The 22,359-nt window shown below is 47.0% G+C and overlaps 1 protein-coding gene across 3 annotated transcripts in view; it reads left to right on the forward strand.

The window, feature by feature from the left end:
- Nucleotides 1-22,359, forward strand: part of LOC142289716 (transcription factor ETV7-like) — a 116,600-nt gene that overhangs the window by 38,269 nt on the left and 55,972 nt on the right. For all 3 annotated transcript variants that reach the window (XM_075333639.1, XM_075333640.1, XM_075333641.1), the window contains exons 2-3: nt 8,659-8,788; nt 13,721-13,885. In XM_075333639.1, coding sequence (XP_075189754.1) covers nt 8,659-8,788; nt 13,721-13,885 — 295 coding nt within the window. The remainder of the gene's footprint in view (nt 1-8,658; nt 8,789-13,720; nt 13,886-22,359) is intronic.

A 22,359-nucleotide genomic window follows, 5' to 3' on the forward strand; every position in this document is an offset into this window, starting at 1 on the left:
CTTCCACAATTAATCCACATCAAAGAAATAACAAGCACTTTATTTTGTGTCACATGATTTTTAAACCCGCAGCACAAAAAAATACACTGGGCTATCAATATTGTCTAGTTCTCACTGTACACATATGGGTGGATTCAGCATGTCTTCTATAGTGGAAAACTGCCAACAAGAAGTCAGAAAAATTGAAGTTTTGTGACTATCTGAAATTTTTGTGCTAGCGCTGTCACTTTTTTGGCTGCATTCTAAAATTAAATGAAATGTTGACAGAAACAGATATGCTGGACAGATAGAAAATGATCCCATTTTTGGGATCGGTTCCTCCATCATTTTCCATCTGGCGTTCATTTTTAAATGCCAAATGTAAACTACAATGCAGCTATGGCCATATGTGAACGCAACATTATATACATTGTAGACTTTAAAGGGATTTTCCCCTTTAAGAAAACTTTCTTTCATGGGTTGTGGTAGTTGTAAAAAACATCCCGAATAATACGTTCTCTCCCCAGATCCAAAGTTGGCTCTCCGTGGCTGCATTGTTTTTTTTTGTCTGCAGCGCAAACATCACATCGAGTGTGCTGCAGCCAATCAGTGAGTGCATCAGCTCTGCTCACATAGACAGCACAAGCTGTTGAGTTCACTGATTGGCTGCAGCACTGTCAACATGACGTCAGAACTGCTGACAAAGACGGAGGAGTGGTGAAACCGGGTAGCGTAACTAATACTCAGTTTCTTTTTATAGGTTCTGCAGCCTAATGGCCGCTTTATATGCTACGACATCGCTAAAGTGATGTCGTTGGGGTCACGGAATTTGTGACGCACATCCAGCCGCGTTAGCGATATCGTTGCGTGTGACACCTATTAGCGATTTTGAATCATTGCAAAAACGTTGCAAAAACGTTCAAAATCGCAAATTGGTGACATCCTCCCCTAATCTCAATTATCTCGTTGCTGCTGCAGGTACGATGTAGTTCGTCGTTCCTGCGGCAGCACACATCGCTACGTGTGACACCACAGGAACGAGGAACCTGACCTTACTTGCGTCCCGCCAGCAATGAGGAAGGAAGAAGGTGGGTGGGATGTTCGTCCCGTTCATCTCTGCCCCTCCGTTTTGATTGGGCGGTCGCTTAGTGACATTGCTGTAACGCCGAACGAACCGTCCCCTTAGAAAGGAGGCGGTACGCCGGTCACAGCGACGTCGCTAGGCAGGTAAGTAGTGTGGAGGGTCCACGCGATTTTGTGCACCACGGGCAGCTATATACCCGTGCTGCACAAACGATGATCGCTAACAAGATCGCAGCGTGTAAAGCGGCCTTTAGTGAAAGCTTTCAGAAAGGCGACAAGCTTCTATGTATATTATATTTTGTGTTTTATCTCTCTCTTATATTTTTATATGCCAAAATTATTTCATCCTATTTTTTTCAAGGTTCACATTTTTGTTTTGACTTCATTCTTTTATTCTTTATTTTAATTCTTTTAATGAGTTGCTTCATCACCTAACCCTCCCTATTTATACTGTTCTTAGATTGTAGTATGCAGGCTTGTATGATAATTATTAGTTTATGGCTTTGGATGATATATTTTTCTTAGATTATTTGGTGTTATTTCTTGGTATGGTTCATACAGTAATGCAGTGCTAACCCTTGGTCATTCATTTGTGCCTTGAAAAAGTATTTATACCCTGAGAACTTTTCCACATTATTTCACTTTACACCCACAAATAGGCATGGGCGATCCCGATCTGGGAAGCTCGTGTTACAGATCGGGTCCAGGAGGAGTAAAAAAAAAAAAAAAAACAAAAAAACACATTAATAAAAAACATTGTCATTATACTTACAGGTCTTGCGACGCGTCCTGCAGACTCCTGGCCGCTCCTGCTTCTGAGTCCGATCATTGCTGTGCCGCCGGTAACCAGCAGTGACTTTCAGGACCTTCAATGACGTCATAGTATGTGACGGTCTGGTGTGAATGTTGATTGACTTACAGACTAGTCACATGTCTATGACGGCATCGAAGGTCCTGGTAACTGAACTTTCATTGTCACTGTGCGAGTGTTGCATCACGGCGCACAATCTACCCACAGGAGTGGTCGGCTGCATGTATTTCCATGCAGCTGAAGTGCTCCTGTCCTAAGATCAGTCTGTGCGGGGTGATGCCCATGTGAGACACAAGTGCAATTATCCCCTCACTGTCAGGCTGCTGCTTGCTCTGTACAGAACGATGTGGCAGTGCAGACTTTGCTTTCTTTGCTTCTCATTGTGTATAGACTGTGTCTGTGCACAGTGATGAAGCTGACAATGCTGTCCCAGTGGATTACGTCGGACTAAGGATTGTTTTTATAATAAAGATGGAGTCTCTAAATGTTTTTATTGTTTTATTTCTAATAAAAAAAAAATTCTCTGTGTTGTATTTTTTTTTACTGTTTACTAGAAATTCATGGTGGCCATGTCTAATTTGGCATGACACCATGAATCTCGTACTTAGTAGCGTCTGAGATTACAAAGCTGGTATTAACCCCTTTATTACCCAGTGTGCCCTTTTTTAATTATTTCATGAATTTCATGAAATAATTAAAAAAAAAAAAAAAATGACATGGGCTTCACCCAATTTTTGTGTCCGGCTAGGTACAGCTAGGCAGCTGGGGATTGGAATCTTCAGCACAGAATGGCCCAAGCTTTCTGGCCCCTCCCGCTGCAAATTGCAGACCGCAGACGCCCCAGAAAATGGTGCTTTCATAGAAGCGCCATCTTCTGGCACTGTATCCAACTCTTCAATGGCCCTGGGGTTAATACAAGCTTTGTTTTACCAGCTGATATTAAGCTTGAGATTCTTAATGTCAGGCCAAGTTTGACCCGGCCCTTAGTAATCTCCAATAAAGGGTTTAAAAAAAGACACCACAGAGAGAAAAAATACTTTATTAGAAATACCGTAAATACACAGACACACTTAGGGACTCAATGTTTATTACTCCCTCTCACCCCTGCACGATCCTGGTATTCTGTCTTCTTCAACCCATTCAGCTCTCCTATATCACAAAGCACGGGGGGGGGAGAAGAACGCTGCTGCTCCCCGTGAGTCTAATCACTCAATGAGTGAGCAGAGGCTGCGGGTTGGTAAGCGGTGACATCACCGCTGCCACCGTTGCCATAGTAACCCGACGGGTGGGTTGCTATAGCAACGGTGATCTCCAATCACCTGATTCCTGGCGCCGCTATTTACTGGCTGTGGCAGCTAATCCCTACATGTGTATATATTATTATATGGAAATAAGGTATGCACACCAGTGACTATGCAAGGGGAATACATGTAATAGCAGAAACTGCTGTGTGAATACTGACATGAAAAATTCAATAGCTATATGTAAGAATGAAATGTGAAAAATGGAACCTGCATTACTGCCATGAATATATGAATAAAGAGAAACTTAGCTACTGAATTGATCAATGCAATAGAGCCCCAACACTACGCCAAAGTATTTCTCTACGTTGGGGTCCCTAGCTTGTGTGTGTCCTCTCATGCAGTTAAAAAAAAATTACCGTGTATGGGAACCTGAAACCCAGGCTATATATACGTATCATGTGGATTGGCAATAGGTGTGAGTGGGGTGGGTTCACAAACGAGGTTTTTGCACCCAGTTCAGACTTAGAATGGTGTTCCAAACGTTATTCCTTATTGTTAGTAGTTTTTCGTTTGTGAACCCTCCCCAACCACACCTATTGCCAATCCATATCATACGCATAAATAGCCCGGGTCTCAGCTTCCCATACACGGTAAGTTTTTTAACTGCATGAGAGGACACACACAAGCTAGGGACCCCAACGTAGAGAAATACTTTGGCGTAGTGTTGGGGCTCTATTGCATTGATCAATTCAGTAGCTAAGTTTCTCTTTATTCATATATTCATGGCAGTAATGCAGGTTCCATTTTTCACATTTCATTCTTACATATAGCTATTGAATTTTTCATGTCAGTATTCACACAGCAGTTTCTGCTATTACATGTATTCCCCTTGCATAGTCACTGGTGTGCATACCTTATTTCCATATAGTGATGTTTTTTAGGTTTTTGCAGATCGTGTTATCTTGATCCCGATCCCGATCTTTACAAAATGATGGGCGAGTCTCCCTGATCCAAACCATAGGGGGGGATCGCCCATCCCTACCCACAAACTTAAATGTATTTTACTGGGATTTTATGTCATGTACCAACACTAAGTAGCAATTATTAGTGATGTGTAAAGGAAATGATCCAATGGGTTTCTAAGCATTTAAAAAACAAACAACTCAAATAACTAAGGCTAGTTTCACACTTGCGTTGAACGGCATCCGTTGCATTGCGTTGTGTGATGGATGCAACGGATGTGTTGCATATAGTGGCACAACGGATGCAACGGATGCTGCAAAACAACGGAATCCGTTTTGATTTCTTTTTTTACAGTTTTACCGGCGGCAGACTATTGTGAACGATCAGCTGATCGCTCCCTGCAGCCGGTCGCCGGGTGATCAGCTGATCGCTCCCTGGAGCCGGCCGCCGGGTGATCAGCTGATCGCTCCCTGGAGCCGGCCGCCGGGTGATCAGCTGATCGCTCCCTGCAGCCGGCCGCCGAGTGATCAGCTGAGCGCTGTCACTTGCCAGCCGCCGGGTGATCAGCTGATCGCTCCCTGGAGCCGGCCGCCGGGTGATCAGCTGATCGCTCCCTGCAGCCGGCCGCCGACTGATCAGCTGAGCGCTGTCACTTGCCCGCCGCCGGGTGATCAACTGATCGCTCCCTGCAGCCGGCCGCCGAGTGATCAGCTGAGCGCTGTCACTTGCCGGCCGCCGGGTGATCAGCTGATCGCTCCCTACAGCCGACCACCAGGTGATCAGCTGAGCGCTGTCACTTGCCGGCGCCCAGGCATGCCAGTGGGCGGGCGCTCAGCTGAGCGCTGTCACTTGCTGGCGCCCGGGCATGGCGGCGGCCGGTCGCTCAGCTGAGCGCTGTCACTTGCCGACGGCCGGGCGCTCAGGTGAACGTTCGGCCACCACGAGCCAAAATAAAGTTTGTAATTTAAAAAAAAAAAAAAAAGTGGCATGCGCAGTGATATCCAGAGGATTCCGCTGCTTAAAACAACGTTACATGCTGCGTTCCTCCCGCTGGGCGGAAGCAACAGAGCGTCGCCCAGCGGAAGCAACGCTGGTCCTTTTGGTACAATCCGTCATCCATACAAGTCTATGGGAAACAGCGGAATCCGTTAACGGATTCCGCTGTTTTCCAAAAGGGCGGATTGTAACGGAAGGAAAACAACGCAAGTGTGAAAGTACCCTAACAAATAACTAAAAAACAAATAACTAACTGAATTCAAACTGAACGGGAAATGTATCAGAAAAGTGGTAGATATGAGAATACAGACAAGATCTGGTGCCAATGGTTATACAGTTAAGGTACTGATGTACGTGAAGAAGTTGAAGATCATTAGGTGTGGATGTGTCACTCATGGCCCTGAGGGGGAATAGATGTATACATATCTGTGCTCAGAATGTCATATGACTTGTACTGTATTTTGTTTTTTTTTGCATGCATCGTAGAACATTTGTTACAAAAAAAATGTATAATATTTGAATAGGAGGGGTGCGGCGGGTTAGGTAGGGGTTGTTATGTTTGGTTATTCACTGTTAGTGTTGTGCGGTGTTCAGCATTGCAGTCTCTGGGTGTCATGGCGGCATTGGACTCTGTTTTCACTGCAGAGTCTGACAAGTAGCCTGGGATTCCTTAGTTGCACAACCTGTCATGGGTGTCGGTTGGATCTGGCTCTGCTGCTTTTCAGGACAGCAGGAATTAATTCCTGCTGGGAGCTCAAGCTGCTGATTACCATCCTCAGCTGCCTGCACCTTTTATAAGGTTCTGAATTCTGAGGATGAGTGCTGGATATAGCTTCTGCTTCCTCGGTTCCTGTGGGATTCCTGTCCTATGGGGATTTACAAGTTGCGGTTCTGCGTAGTGTGTTACTTCTCCAGATGTGCATTTATATTCTATCTCTTTTACATTACTCTCCAGTTCACATACAGTCCCTCCTTTGTGTTTGAGTAGAGTGTGCACGAGTTTTCGTTTACCCTTGTCTGTGCCTATTTGTGGGGTTTTGGTTGCTAGGTTTCCGGCCCGCTTCCAAGGTGGGGGGAGTAGTATCAGGGCTTGGACATGAGACAGGGCAACGCTGGGGGCTTCAACCTGGCTACCATCGAGCTTACCTTCGAGATAAAGGAAAGCGCAGCGGCCCCAGTTTTAGGGTCAGCCTAGGAGTCCCTGTTTCATCTGAACATACCACTTGACAGTTAGGCTAGGGACCCACTTTGCATTTTTACCTGCGTTTTAGGTGCATTTTAGGTCCGTTTTGGGAAGCACCTTTTTCATGCCAAAAGGCATACGTTTTGATTTACCAGCAAAGTCTATGGAAAAAGTGGATTTTCCAACCCCACTTTGCGTTTCTAAACGCTGCGTTTAATTTGCATACTTTGTGGCAAAAACCATGCGTTCAAAGAAGCAGCATGTCAGTTGTTTTTGCCATTTTCGGTGCGTTTTGCTAACATTGGAGTCAATGAGAAATGGCAAAAAACAAGTTTCCTTCAAATTTCCGCGTTTTACCTGCTTTTTCAGTGCAGAAAACATGCGTTTTGGACTACCAAAAGGCATGTTTTTTGGACATCAAAATAATGAATATGTCCCTTTACACACACACATAGTCCGACAATTTTAATTAAGGAAATTAATACTTTTTTGCTATTTTTACATAAAATATCATATTAACGCAATAATTTAATGAATAAAATTTAATTTAATGATTTATTCTATGAATATAGATTTGCTTCTTTTTTTCCCATTTTTTTCAAAGAATTTGACTATTTAAACTTTATTAAGCTGTGTCTTTATGTTCAAAACGCAACTATCAGAACGCAGGTAAAAAGCGCTGAAAACGCATCAAATATGCGACAAAAACGCATGCATTTTCAGCGCTAAAATTCTGAAAAAGGCAACTTTGGTCAAATCAATTAAGCCCAAAACGTGCGTTCAAAACTGCAAGTAGGTGAACGCAAAGTGGGTCCCTAGACTTAGATAACCTGGTGAAATGTATATTTGTCTGAGGATATTATTGTTATCTTTAAAAATCAATTAACAAAAACTATTTGATTAAAAAAACTCTGACAATTGTGATGTGCATTTGTATTCAGTTTCCTGAGTCAATACTTTACTACGAAAGGTGGTCCTACAGTTACTGCTGCCATTCTTTTGAGATATTTCTATATCATCTTTGCACATCTAGAGGCTAAATTTTTACCAATTAGTCTTTGCATAATAGCTCTAACTCAGTAAGATTGGATAGAAAGTGCCCGTGAACAGCAATTTTTAAGTCTTGCCACAGATTCTCAATGGGATTTAGGTCTGGACTTTGACTGAGCCATTCATACACATGAATATGCTTTGGTCTTGTAGATCTGGCAGTATGTTTAGAATCTTCCTGCTGGAAGATGAACCTATGTTGCAGTCTCAACTCTTTTGCAGCCTCTAACACGTTTTCCTCCAGCATTGCCCTGTATTTAGCTTCATCCATCTTCCTATCAATATAGCTGGTTCCTATCAACTCTGACCAGCTTTCCTGTCCTTGCTGTAGAAAAGCATCCCCACAGCATGATGTTCTCAACACCATGTTTGAAGGTGGGGAGGGTGTTTCAGGGTGATGTTCAGTGTTAGTTTTCTACACACATAGCGTTTTGCATTTAGCCCAAACAGTTCTACATTGAAGTAATCTGACTAGAGCACCTTCTTCCACAGGCTAACTGTGTCCGCTACATGGCTTTTTTTTCAAACTGCAAATGCCACATTTTGTGACTTACCTTCAAAAATGGCTTTCTTCTTGCCATTCCTCCATAAAGGACAGATGTAGTATTAGATTGTCCCACCTAAGCTCTAGATCTCTGCAGCTCTGCAGATTGACTGGGCCCATGGTTTTGCTGCTTCCCTAATTAGTGCTTTCCTTGCTTTTGGGATGTCAGTTTAGGTGGATGGCTATGTCTTGATAGGTTTTGCAGTGATGCCATACTCATTCCATTTTTGAATGATGGATTGAACAGTGCTCCTTAAAATATTCAGAGTTTGGGCTATTTTCTTATAACCTAACCCTGCTTTACTCTTCTCCACAACTTTATCCCTGATCTGTCTGGTGTGTTCCTTGGGTTTCCTGATGCTGTTTCATCCCTAACGTTCTCAAACAAATCTCCAAGGCCTTCACAAAACAACTGTCGTTATATTGAGAACAAATTACACACAGGTTGACTCAATTTACTAATTTTTCAAGGCAGTGTACATAATGTTAATACTGTTCTTTGTTTTTTTTTCTTTTTTAGAACAGATTTTTTTAGTCATTTTTGTCCTTATGGTAACATGTGGTCACAGAAAGGGGTGTAATAGATTGCAATTGCTTAAAGTATTCTGGTTTCCTGAGTCAACTAATGTCTACAGAATGCGAATGCAGGGTGTTGGGTGAGGAGCTATGAATTGTGGGATTTGGGGGACATAGTCTAAAATTTGCTCTGGGGTTGTTAGACCCTATTTATAGAACTGGTCACAGAAATATCACAGCTTATTTTGACTATGTAACATCAGTCTTCATTATTGTCTTCTGTTTGCAGGAAAGAATAGAGACAGTCACTCCTCAAACAATTACTTTGTCTCCCCACATCAACCAGGATGCCATTGACCATTGTCACTCACTGTGTTCCTTTATTGAAGAGGTGATATGCAAAGTTCCAGGAAGCCTCAGTAAGTAGAACAATGAATAATGGAGTAAATGTTGCGGCATATAAAATAGCCCTGAATCATAGGATATATTATAATAGAGGTGTATATGGTGTATATAAAGGCATTATATTATAAGGGCCAGACAACCAACTGGGTGTATGTTACAAAGCAGGGGAAATAAGTATTGAACACATCGTCAATTTTCTAAATAAATATATTTTTAAACTTGGACATGTAGGTCTCACCAGATGTTGGTAACGACTAATCCACACAGGCAAATAAACCATAGAGGTCCATAAGCTAAATGGGTATTTCCATCTCCAAGATCCTATCCCAATATGTAGTAGGTATAATAATAATGACATTAGCAAATACCTCAAATTAGAAATGTACTATAGTTTTCCTGATCTGCTATGTCTTTTACCTCATGAGCAGCACATTACAGTAGCTTAGATATTCATGCTTATGTCCACTAGTGCAACGCCCTGGCCTATCAGGTCGTCACAGAGTATTGTGCAACCTTCCCTTCTGCACAGTATCCACTTCTCCTTGGTTACGGGTCCTGGTCCTTTGGTGTTGCTAACAGCTTAGCCAATCAAAATCCTAGAAACACTTTACACCGAACCCACCAGACACACCATTGGGGGGCCTGATGGGAATAGGGCCGCCCAGATGGGGGGTTGGTAGGGGAAGGTGAGAGAAGTGAAACAGGAGGGGAAGGAGAAGGAGGTGGAAAGTGACTCTCTGAGAGGGAGAGGTCACCAGTGAGGAGCCGGGCTCCTGAAGTTACTAGGTGGCAGACGTTGGTCTGGGCCTGGTTGGAGCTGGAACCCCGTTCGCAGAAGATCACGTCAAGGAGCACGGTCTGCCGAGGAGGGCAGCCGGCGGCCTTGAGCCATCACCGGGCAGAGGCCAGGACACGACGGGGTACGTGGACCCTAGGCCAGGAAGTAGCTTCAAGCATCCTAGTAATTTACCCGACGGGGGTGAAGACTTCAAGATTCATCCCCAACCCGCTCCAAAATCGGGGTACTAGCGCACCGATGGGTTAGGACTTTCCCAAATACAGTACAAAGAAATCCTACGCGTGAACCCTGAGAGCAAGCTCACTCCGTTAGTCATACGAGTGAGTGGGGCTCGAAAAGTTTCAAGCTTGAGGGTCCAACTAGTGAGAAGGTGCCACGGAAAAGGCCACAGGCTAACAGCAACACCAATGCCACGGACCCCAGCGTGCTCCCTCTAAGCTGCAGTGGTGCTCAGAATTCTGGTTTACAAGCTGTCGGTGTTATTATTCCTGGACTGAGTGACTACACTGAAAAGCTCCTTTTCCTCTACCCAACGACACCCCCATCACCAACATCCCAACGGGCCCCGGGGCATAAACCCTCTGCTCACGGAGAGGTTAAACACCTTGCTGCTATACCACCGCCACCGGGCTCCCCCCACCAACAGCAGCGGTGGTACACCATCTTACCACGCACCGTGGGTGGCGTCACGAACTTTCCAAATCCCCTGTACATACTCCCCCCCCCACTCTTCTTTTAATTCGAGTGATCGCGCAGACCACCCGGATCCGGAGACCCCTCAAGACACCGCGGCTCCGGATCCGAGCGGCTCGGCCGGTGACGTGGTGGCGGTACACTAGCAACTAACCAACTTTCACTATATAGGTGGCCATAGCCATGAATACCTATGCTGCAAAGCCCTGCACATGAGGTAAAAGACATAGTGAATCAGGAGAACTGTACTACATTTATAATTGAAGGTATTTGCTATTATTAATATTATTATACCTACTACATATTGGGATTGGTTCTTGGAGCTGGGAATACCCCTTTAAGATATATGTAATAATGAGAAAGGACACAGGGAAAAAGTATTGAATATGCTAACTGAAATTTACTTCATACAAAAGTACATTAAGAAACACATGAAGAACGAGTGGTGCAAAAATCCATTGAAAGTCATGACACCAGCTGAATTATATCAGTAATTAGAATGTAATCCTGCCAGTTAGTGAAAAATAATATCAGCTGGTTTAACATATGGCCTATATAAAAAGGTGTCTCATTACCAAGGAGCCACACAAGAAGCATCTCATGATAGGTATTACCAAAGAACTGTCTCAAGACCTTTGCAACCTTATTATTGCAAAACATCCTAATGGCATGGATTAAAGAAGAATTTCTAAACTAATTAAGGTTCCAGTGAGCGCTGTTGGGGCCATAATCCAGAAGTAGAGAGAACATTATTCACATTAAACCGGCCACGGTGCTCCCAAAATTTCAGACAGAGGAATGAATCAAAAGTGTTCTCTAAAAAGCAAGAGGCACCTGAGGAAAACTACAGAAAAACATTTGATTACCAGGTATACTTGTTCCAAAGAAAACAATAAGTAATGAACTCAACCTCCATGAGCTGTATACACGCTCACCACGCAAGACTTCAGTGCTGAACAAAAAGCATGTTCATGTGTGACGCCCTGGGCAAGCCAGGGGTCACAGGTCATAACACCACCACACCCTACACCCCGGATAGGTACACCGAAGCTACACCAAAAATCCTTGTTGCCTTCCTCCAGGGGCTGATGTCCACACCAGGGGGTGGGCCAGGCGGTTGGCTCCTCCCACCGAGGAGTTCACAGCCCTGGAGGCGGGAAACCAGGCAGATAAGTGAGAGTTGAGGGAGAGTGAAGTGGTAGAGGAGCAAGTGAGAGGAGTAAAAGTGGAAGAGAAAGTGACAGTTGAGGAAGCCTGAAGTTGGTCCGGGTGTGTGCCCCGGACTGAGACAGCAAGGTCAGCAGACGGCGGTGACCGTCTGCAGGAGAGGCTGATCGGAGGTTGCCGAAAGGACCGTGGACGGGTGGTGGCCCGGCGGTACCGGAGCGGTATACGAAGAGAAGCCAGCACCATTGTCAGGGGCCTTTCGGATCCCGGCAAGGCTAGGAGTCGCCATGAATTTGCCAAATCCGTCAGTGAAGGGGACCTCCTGGGTCTCCCAACAACTAAGTCCCGATTGAAGGCAACAGTCCAACCGTAGGAGAGAGACACTGCCACCGCCAGGGCACCAGTTTCTCAGGGCCAGCGCCTGCGGGCAAAGAGGGGCTCCTCCGGCCCATATCCAAGCCGGGGAGCGGGTTACCGGTGGGAACCCATCGCTACCAACATTTCACTAGGTGCAGGAAAAGTGACAGTCACCGCCAACTACCGGGGAAAAGCAACAGCAGCCGTCCGTGGGAACCGTCTTTCCAGCCGTGTGTTTTACCGAGAACTGTGTCAACGTCTCAGGCTGAGTGAGTACCACCGTGCCGTGTGGCACAGCGCTGCCCCCGCGACCCTGTACCTCACCAGGCCCTGCACCGGCCCTGCCATCCCTCATCCCCCACCTCATTACTGGGCCCCGGGACAACCACCCCCTACCCACGGAGGGGAGAACTAACAACTTTGCTGCTCCCTGTCACCGCTCCCGGGATCCCCATACAGAGCAGCGGTGGTGTCCACACAATCACCACAACCGTGGGTGGCGTCACGGACAATAAATCCCCAAAACCAATCCCCTTTTCACTCACGGGCTCGAGCGCAGCCGGACCTGAGCAGAGGGAGAGCGCAGCGTCCCCTCCTCCGCCCGCGACACATGCACGTTTAAAGTTTGCGCAACAAGATTTAGACAATTCCTGTGAAATACTGGGAGAATATTATCTCGTCAGATGCGTCCAAAATTGAACTCTTTGATTGCCATAATACACACTATACCCGGAGGCCAAATGCACTGTATAACACCCCATTAACACCATACCAACAGTGAAGTTTGAAGGTGGGAACATCATGGTGTGGGGGTATTTTTCAGCATACAGCACTGATATACTTCATATAATTGAAAGAAGGATGAATGGACCAATGTACCCAGACAGTCTTGATAAAACTCTGCTGCCATCTACCAGGATGACGAAGATTAAAAGAGGGTGGACATTTCAGAAAAGAATGATCCTAAACACACAGCCACACATTCTACCAATTGTTTTCTGAGTAAGAAAATAAAGCTGCTAGAATGGTCTGGCCAATCATCTGACCTGAAGCCAATATAAAATGTATGGAAGGAACTAGAGCTCAGAATTCATATAAGGAGCCCAAGGAACCTTTAGGATTTGAAGAGTGTTTGTCTGGAGTAATGGACCAAATTTCCACCTGAACAATGCATGCGACTAGTTTCTCCATACAGGACTCTTGTTGAATCTGTCATCACCAATAAAAGCTTTTCTATGAAGTATTAAATACATTTAAGTAAGTGTGTTCAATACTTTTTCTGTGTGTCTTTTTTGATTATTACATATCATTAAATTTACGAACATTTATGGTTTGATTTCTTTGCTGGTGTGGATTAGATGGTTTGTTATCAACATCTGGTGAGAAAATCATGTCAAAAGGACGTCTAAAAATATATTTATATAGAAAATTGTTGAGTTCTTCAATACTTATTTTACCCACTGTATATGATCTTAAGATTCCATAGAATGTAATCAGAAACCAAGGATTATCGTGACATGAGTATTCTTTTAATGTAGAACAGTTACAATATGTAATTTTTGTTACTTTTATGTTAATAATAACTGTGACCAAATGGATTCAGTAAATATTGTTTTTCCATGTCCTAGGATTTGGTGCAGATCTCATTCTGCAGTATGTCAATTCTTTCAGCGTTTTTGCTGCACATTTCACACAATCCAAAAACACGCAGCAAAAACCGCTCCGAAAATGCAGCAAAAATTCATGTTTTTGCTGCTGCTTTTTCCCTGCCAAGAGATGCAGAAATGGTGCAGACATTTCTGCACCAAATCCTAAACTTGTGCACATACCCTTAGTTCCACCACTTGGAGAGAAGGAATTTTTTACCTTTACTTTGCACTCTCTCTTCTTGCTTTTCAAATTCAAATGATTTTTATATTATGGATTTCAGGAATACATCCTTCCCTGTGGAGCAAGGATGATGTTATACAATGGTTACGATGGGCAGAGGAAGAATACTCACTAAAGAAAGCAGATGACAGCAAGTTTATAATGAATGGAAGAGCTCTGTGTATTCTTACAAAACTTGATTTTAAAGCCCGTTCTCCTAGTTCAGGTAATACAGACCATTGTCCACTGATATTTTCTTTACCATTGCCATATAAACACATGATTTTTGATAATACATTCATTTTCTTTATGGATTTATGTGACTTGCACATTTTTCTTTAGCCCTGAAATTGCTGTTATACAGTATTTTAAAGGGAACCAATCACCAGGATGTTCATGTATAAGCTAAAGCCAGTGCTGTACTGGCACTATCAGGCTGATTCTCTACATACCATTAGTGGTCAGCTCGGATGTTTAGGTTTTGAAATCCAAGAAAGTGAAGTTTGTAAAATGAGCTTCTTCTTGAGTGACAGTTGCACTGGAGCAGATAATATATTCATAGTTATCTCCTCCCCCTGTTAGAATTAGCATAAGCATTATACAAACAACTCACTTTGTCTAGTAGGGTCATACCCATGTGACCACAAGGGATGGCGCCTCAGCCACCAAAGCTGGATACCAGGTCACATGGGTATGACCTCACCACAGGTTCTGGTAGACAAAGTGAATAGTTTGTATAATACTTATGCTAATTTAACAGGGGGAGGGGAGAACTATGAATATATGATCTGCTCAGTTGCAACTGCCACTCAACAAGCAGCTCATTTACAAACTTCACTTTCTTGGATTTCAAAACCTAAACATCCAATCTGACCACTAATGGTATGTGGAGAATCAGCCTGATAGTGCCAGTACAGCATTGGCTTTAGCTTATATACGAAAATCCTGATGATTGGTTCCCTTTAAAGGGGTTGTCCACTACTTGGACAACTTCTTCTCATTCCCCATGTTCTCCATATAAAAATAAAATAGTTTCTACTCACCTCCACTGCCGGTGCGGTTCCCGGGGATCCCATGACATTATATACCACGTGAGCCCCGTGACCAATCAGCGCCAGCTTCTCTCTCCCCACCTTCGAACATATAGGCAATTACCAGGAAGTGAGTGGTAGCCGCAGTTCTCACACAAGGAACATAAAGATGATTAAAATTAATGGGCCAAAAAACTATAACAATGTTGTCTGTTATATATATCATATTATAAACAATTGCTTATGACCCATGGAAATCTGGGGAACTCTTTGTTCATGCCATATTTTTAGGGTTTTGGTTGTAATCATATGGCAGCGTCTAAGCAATTTGGTAGAGCTAAGTTTGTCACAGAGTTCTATGCAAAGGTGGCCGCAATACGGAGGTGTTGACTCAGCTAATGCCAGAGGTGACTCAGCAATATACTGTAGCTACCCTAAGTTTGTCACAAGAGCAAAGCTGGTACTACTTTTTTGTAGAGGTTGGCACACTAAAAGAAATACAAGTTGTGGCACTCCCACTCAATGTGGACTCTCTCTGACTATCCCTATAGAGCCGAAAATGAATCACCCAACAATACCTATGGTATCTGAAAAATAAAAGAAATGGTAGGACACAAAGGTTTGTAGACCATCCCAGTAGTAAAAAGATAAAAAATAATAGTAATACTGTGTTTCCTTGAAAGTAAGATATACCCCAAAAATAAGCCCTATCATGATTTTACAGAATTTTTGGAGTATGCTTGAATATAAGCCCTACTCCAAAAATAATCCCTAGTTACACTAGGGGCCGGCCTTAGGGAGGAGTCAAACTATGCAATTTCTCAGGGCTCCACTGTCTTATTGACCCCAGCAGTTGTATTCCAAGGTTAAGATTGTTTAAGGACCTTTGATGACTTTACAGTCATGTGACCAAAGGTGTCTTAACTGCAGGAGTCTAAAAGAACTGTACAGGAGACAGGATGATATGAAGGATTGCCATTAGGGGGAAGAGAGACCAAACTGGGCAATTTCACAGGGCCTCTATTCTCCTAGGGGCCCCAGTGTTTATAACCTGATGATAAGACTGTTTAAGGACCTTTGTGACATCATATGATGTGACTAGGTTGTCACAAAAAGGTCTCTTAATTGCAGGAGTCTAAAGTGGAAGAGGAGACAGATTGATCTCTACAGTATTTGCAGTGTGTGTGTGGATAGATAGATAGATACACACGTGTTACACACGGGGATTGGAGATTTTTAATGATGTCCCAGAATACAATATGACTATATTTGAATAAAAGTTGTTTTTTTTCTTTAACCATAAATGTGTTGTTCATGGAAAAAAACAACATCCCCTGAAAATAAGCCCTAGCCCATCTTTCAGAGCAAAAAATAATGTCTTATTTTCGGGATACATGGTACATATTTGTACTTTACTTGGAACATTAAAATGAAATGTACTCACAGGAATGAATAGCGCTACAGCAGGTTCACAGTGGATTTGCGTAACATACATTACTTATCAAACGTTTCGCTCATATACTGTGGAGAAAAATGTCAAGTAAGGAATGGTATTTTTGCCCACATTACATTAATGAAATAGTTGAAAAGTAATTTATAATAAACATATCCATTATGAACCTACTATATTGGTATTTATGCAGGTGTGTACATATCATTTTGACATTGCAAGTAAGGTATAAATAGGTACACCCGGTGCCGGGCCGGACTAGTCCGGTGGTAGTCAGTGGTGGCTGGGCCCGGCTCCGTGGCCCTGGTGGGTGTCAGTAGAATATGTGGCTTGGTGAATAAACTTGTGTTCGTGACGCCACCTGTGGTATGCGGCTATTAATCCGCCGCTGCTGTGTGAGGCCTCCGGGATGATGTTATGGCAGCAATGGTGGTACTGCTCCCCACAGGTGGAGCAATGCCCGGGGCACAGTTGGTGCTCGTGGAAGTCTATGAGGTTGTCACGCTCTCCGTGTCCCAGCACCGCTCCTTACTCACTGATCCAGTCCATGTGTTCACCAGTCATGGCTGCCGCTCACGCTCGTGCTCTCCTGTGTCCTGCTCCTGGTTTTATGAGTCTGACTCTGAGTCTTAGCCACATGGTTCTGTATAGGACCAGGCCGCGCCCACTCTCCTGGTCTTATAGGCCCAGCACACCTGCAGCAGGAAATTACATGAGGCTGTGCTGGGTATATAAGACTGGCCTTTCCATGTGGGCGGGGCCTGATCAACGTGTCTTGTAGCTAGTCTTATGAGCTAGGTGCTCAGGTCCCCTGGTACCGTGTCCTACTGACTTCTTGTCCTTGCACTCTGGTACCTGTGCCTGTTTACATTATTGTCCTAAAGAACTCTGTGACTCTGGTGACCTGCTTATACTTGTCCCTGCCACGTCAGTGCTCCGGCTGCCGTGTGCCCTGCCCTCCGGTGGGGTGCAAGGTCCAGTGGATCCACCTCCTGGGCCCACCAGTACTCCCGGCCCTGACAGATTGATCAGGCCATGGATCCCGCTGGAGCACAAACATCGGAGCTGGCTGAGCTGCGCCAGGAGCTGGCACAACAGCGTGAAACCCTGAACCGGATGCTGAAATTCATGACATCCGTGGACCACCGGTTGTATACGCTGCAGACTGCCGTCTCGTCCACGCAGCAACCAGTCTCCAGGTCCGAACCAGTTTCTTCTACGGCCTCGCAACTTCGCCTCGCTGCTCCGCCTCGCTATGCAGGGGATCCCAAGTCCTGCCGCGGTTTCCTGAACCAGTGCTCCCTGCACTTCCAGTTGCTCCCGCACTTGTTTGCCTCAGACCAGGCCAAGGTGGCATTCCTGATGTCACACCTGGAAGGCGAAGCCCTGGCCTGGATTAACCCCCTGTGGGAAAACGAGGATCCAATGACCACCGACATCCAGGAGTTCCTGCGAGCCTTCAGAGGCACCTTTGACGAACCCAGACGAACTACCGCAGTGACCTCTATGCTCCTCCGGCTACGCCAAGGGACCCAAACAGTCGGCCAATACGCCATCCAGTTCCGCACGCTCGCTTCGGAGCTGGGCTGGAACAATGAGGCCTTAACAGCGGCCTTTTGGGAGGGTCTCTCTGGTCGTATTAAAGACGAACTAGCTGGCCGTGATGTCCCTCACACCCTGGACGCTTTGATTTCCCTGGCCACCCGGATTGATCTTCGCTTTCAGGAGCGTACCAAAGAGAGAGTCCGGGAGAAGCGACCACCTTGCCATGCCTTGCCCCCGCAGAGACCTACCGTTCCCTCGTCCCTGCCTTTCCGTGACTTATCGCCAGAACCCATGCAGGTGGACCGTCTGACCCAGGCCAAGCAACGCCGTGCAGAACGGCTCGCCCGGGGCCTGTGCTTCTATTGCGGAGACGGGTCACATATGCTACGTTCTTGCCCGGAGAAACCTGGTAGACCCCAGGTCCAAGGGGAGGTGGGAACCGCCACCCTTGGCACCGGAATCCCCTCCGTTCCAGTTACGCAGACTGTCCAGGTGACGACGGAGAAGATCAGGTTCATAGCAGAGGCCCACATTGATTCTGGGGCAGCGGGTAATTTCATACACCAGTCTGCAGTGAACCGATACCAGGTACCTGTGATCCCGCTTGCCAAGCCCCTCTGGTTCGCCTCCGTGGATGGTAAACCACTATACGAACCTGTCTGGTATACCACTGAACCCGTGAGACTCCAGGTTGGCACTTTGCATACTGAGACCATTGCCTTCTATGTCATCCCAAGAATGGCTCCTGAGCTCCTGCTGGGTCTGCCCTGGCTTCAACTCCATGACCCTGCCATTAGTTGGCGCTCTGGCGCTATTACTCGCTGGGGGCCCTTGTGTCATGACCACTGCCTACAGCCCGTTCCTCGGCCCCTGTCACCTGAACCTGTTATGCCGCAGGAAGAGGAAGAGGTGACGACGCAGTCCAGTGCCGTACCACAACTCCTGTCACTTGTACCTGTGGTGCCACCGGAACCAGAGGAGACGACGCACTCCAGCGACGTTCCACCATCCCTGACAATTGAGACTGTGGTGCCACCGGAACCAGAGGAGGCGACGCACTCCAGCGACGTTCCACCGTCCCTGACAACTGAGACTGTGATGCCACCGGCTACCGAGGAAGAGACATTGTCCTGTATCCGGTCCGAGGCGCCCGATCCGGTCGTCCAGGACTCCAGTCCTGCTTCTGACTGTCTCCCCCCGCTTCCCGTTGCCCCCGTTGCCACTGCTGGTAGATCGGCTAGGCGTCGTGCGGCCAGGAAGGCGGTACGGGATCAGCGGTCCTTCCCCGCCTTTGTGTTGGATCCTGGTCCGGTGACTCGATCCGGGGTGCCCCTGGGGTTCTGTGCACGGAGGGGGGGGCATAGAGGGGGGGTACTGTCACGCTCCCCGTGTCCCAGCACCGCTCCTTACCCACTGATCCAGTCCATGTGTTCACCAGTCATGGCTGCCGCTCACGCTCGTGCTCTCCTGTGTCCTGCTCCTGGTCTTATGAGTCTGACTCTGAGTCTTAGCCACATGGTTCTGTATAGGACCAGGCCGCGCCCACTCTCCTGGTCTTATAGGCCCAGCACACCTGCAGCAGGAAATGACATGAGGCTGTGCTGGGTATATAAGACTGGCCTTTCCATGTGGGCGGGGCCTGATCAACGTGTCTTGTAGCTAGTCTTATGAGCTAGGTGCTCAGGTCCCCTGGTACCGTGTCCTACTGACTTCTTGTCCTTGCACTCTGGTACCTGTGCCTGTTTACATTATTGTCCTAAAGAACTCTGTGACTCTGGTGACCTGCTTATACTTGTCCCTGCCACGTCAGTGCTCCGGCTGCCGTGTGCCCTGCCCTCCGGTGGGGTGCAAGGTCCAGTGGATCCACCTCCTGGGCCCACCAGTACTCCCGGCCCTGACAGAGGTGGTGTGACTAACACGGTGCAGGGCCGACAGGCGATGAAAGAACCAGGCATAAACAACAGTCTCTTTACCTTTTCCTCTTTACTTTGGAAACAGTCCAGTCCTGAGACCGTTACAGGTGGTGATGGGGATCCGGTCGGCCTGGAAGTATTTGGGGTGATCTCTCTGGCCAGCTGAGTATGAGGCCTACTCCTGTACTTTGCTTTGTTACGATAGGGCCCTGCTTCTCTGAATCCAGCAATGGCCCTCTGTGCTGCTGGGACTGTTGGTGCGTCCCTTTCCCTCTGTAGCAGGCTGCGCAGGCTCCCTCTCTGGTGCTTCTCTGCTGTAATCCACACCGGCCTTGATGCTGCAGCTGTACTTTTGGGATGTTTGTGGGCTTGCAGCTCTCCTGCCCTTCGGATTCGGCTACCAGGGAGTATTTTAAGCCCTGGTGGCCACAGACTCCGATGTCCGAGTCTCTCCGCTGCCTCTCAGCTACTCCTGCTTCTCTGGGCCAAGCTACTCTAGCTCTAGGCCCCAGATTCACAGGACAGCTCACTCTGCGTCTGTTCACTTCTACTGCTCCCTACAGACTGAAAACTACTTCCTCCCTCAGACCAGGCTTAAGGGGATGCTCCCTGGAATCCCAGGTTCAGAGCTCCCCCTGCTGGCCGGAGGGAGAACTGCGTTGGGTGTTAAACTTGCTGGCCAATGGATCTCCCAATTACCTCCAGGCTCAGCATTAACCCTTTGGGAGGGCAATGCTGTTGTGGCGACCAGGTCCTGGGGCGCCACATATTATCATAATTTTTTAGTGTTTTTCTAGTAGGAAAGTCTGGTAAACTTTGTATCCTGTCCTTTCTTTCAATTTTTAGATACCACTGATATTGCTTTGATGGTATTGTTGCTGACAGTGTACAGTTTTGCTACAGTGGCGTACCGGGGCAATTTGGCTTCCTCCTCCCCACAATTCAGGACACGGACGGGCACTCTCCCCTTGCGGACGTCTGCTAGCCCTCTGGCTATCAGGACTCCAGGCCTACTGTCTGAATACACCGGTTCTACCAAGGCATGGTAGTCCTGACCCTTGAGGCCTATTGCTGCCCGACACCATATCAACATTTCACTTCTTGGGGTATTGCAATGGGGAGGGGGTCACTTACCCTCACACTGCCAATTTCTCCTCCGGCCAGCTCTACCTGCTGCCTCCTCATCAGGGCTTGGATCTCCCTCTGTAGGGCACGCTGCTGCCCGGAGCTGGCAGTTTCAGATGCCTGTTGCAACAAAATTATCACTTCGGCAATACAATTTTCTATCACATTTGTACCAATGGTTAGCAGTGGGTCAGATTCTTTGTGATCAATATCTACAATTATCATCCCCTGACATGGCAATTCTACCCGCCCCACTTTAATGGTTACTTCTTTGTACCCAATTTGAGGCAAGAGCTGACCATTACTGGCCACAATTGTTAAATCATCATCTGGGCCATGGTCAATGTCTGAATCATCCCAATATCTTTTGTACAGTTTATAGGGGATGGTTGTTACCTGGGACCCCGTATCCAGGAGAGCATTCAAAGGGATCCCATCCAGCACAATAGGAAGGACCGGTCGTCCTCCCACATACTTGCTGCGGCTGGGGGTTGAGCCGGGCTTCCTTACACCTGGGGGTCGGCTCCTGGCCCCAGGCTCGGCCCATTTAAAGGACAGTGTCGTGCAATGTGGCCCGCCTGGCTGCAGCGGCGGCAGATCGGTTGTCCCGTTGAATCATACCGGTCTGTGTCTCTGCCTCGGGTCGGCGGAATCCTCCTCTGTCGCATCCATGGGACGTCATCTGGGCTGGAGGCCAACTCGATTCTTGCAGGTGATGGGGTCACTTGTAGAGACTGCACGGTCTTGGCAAGGGCAGCTACAGTTTTGGTCAGCTCCCGGACCTGCTGTCTGAGCTCTGCAGTGGGATCCTTTTCCAGGGACTGCGCCTCGGCCCCTGCAGCAGCTGGTGTTGCAGGCACCACCCCGGGGTACGTGATAGCAAGAGGCCGGAGGGATACTGGGTCATTCGGTGTAGATTCTCTCAGTACCCGGATGGCCTGGTCCTTAAACTTTGCAAAGTCCAGAGCAGGGTTCTGCAGGACCATGATACGCAGCTGGGTCCTGTGGGCATCTGACAGGAGCCCTTCTATGAACTGCTCAGTTAGGAGTTTGTGTTCTTCACGTACACTCTCTGGGTCCACCCGTTTAACTGCTTTCAGGGCCTCCTGCAGGTTTAAGGCATAGTCCCTAATGCTGTCTGTGGCCCGTTGTTTGCACCCAAAGAATCTCATCTTTATTTCTGCTGCGGTGCGGGTGTCAAAATTACTCTTTAGCTTGGCCAGTATCTGGGTTACTGTCCTTTTATCTGTATCAGGCCAGGACTTCACTTCACGCTGGGCTGCGCCGACTAGCTGCCCCATTAATATGCCCACCTTCTGGCTCTCAGTCAGTGGATACACCCGGAACAAGCTGTGCAGGCTTTCTCTGAAGTCGCTCAAGGTATGGGACTCCCCGGCGTACTGCGGCAGCCATTCTGCTCCCGGGATGTACGGCATTGTGATCGGCATTACCGGCGCTACAGCGGGGGCTGGGGCGGCGGCGACTGGGATTGCTTCGGCCGGTGCTGCGGCGCCTCGGGCTATGGCAGCCACCTGCTCTTCCTCCGAGTCGGACATCTTCCTCCCCCTTAGTGAACCTTACCAGGCTCCGTTCACTTTTCAAACTCCCTTCTGGGTCACGCGGGGTTAACAGCGCT

This window comes from Anomaloglossus baeobatrachus, chromosome 2, assembly GCF_048569485.1.
Source record: "Anomaloglossus baeobatrachus isolate aAnoBae1 chromosome 2, aAnoBae1.hap1, whole genome shotgun sequence".
NCBI classification, from domain to species: domain Eukaryota; kingdom Metazoa; phylum Chordata; class Amphibia; order Anura; family Aromobatidae; genus Anomaloglossus; species Anomaloglossus baeobatrachus.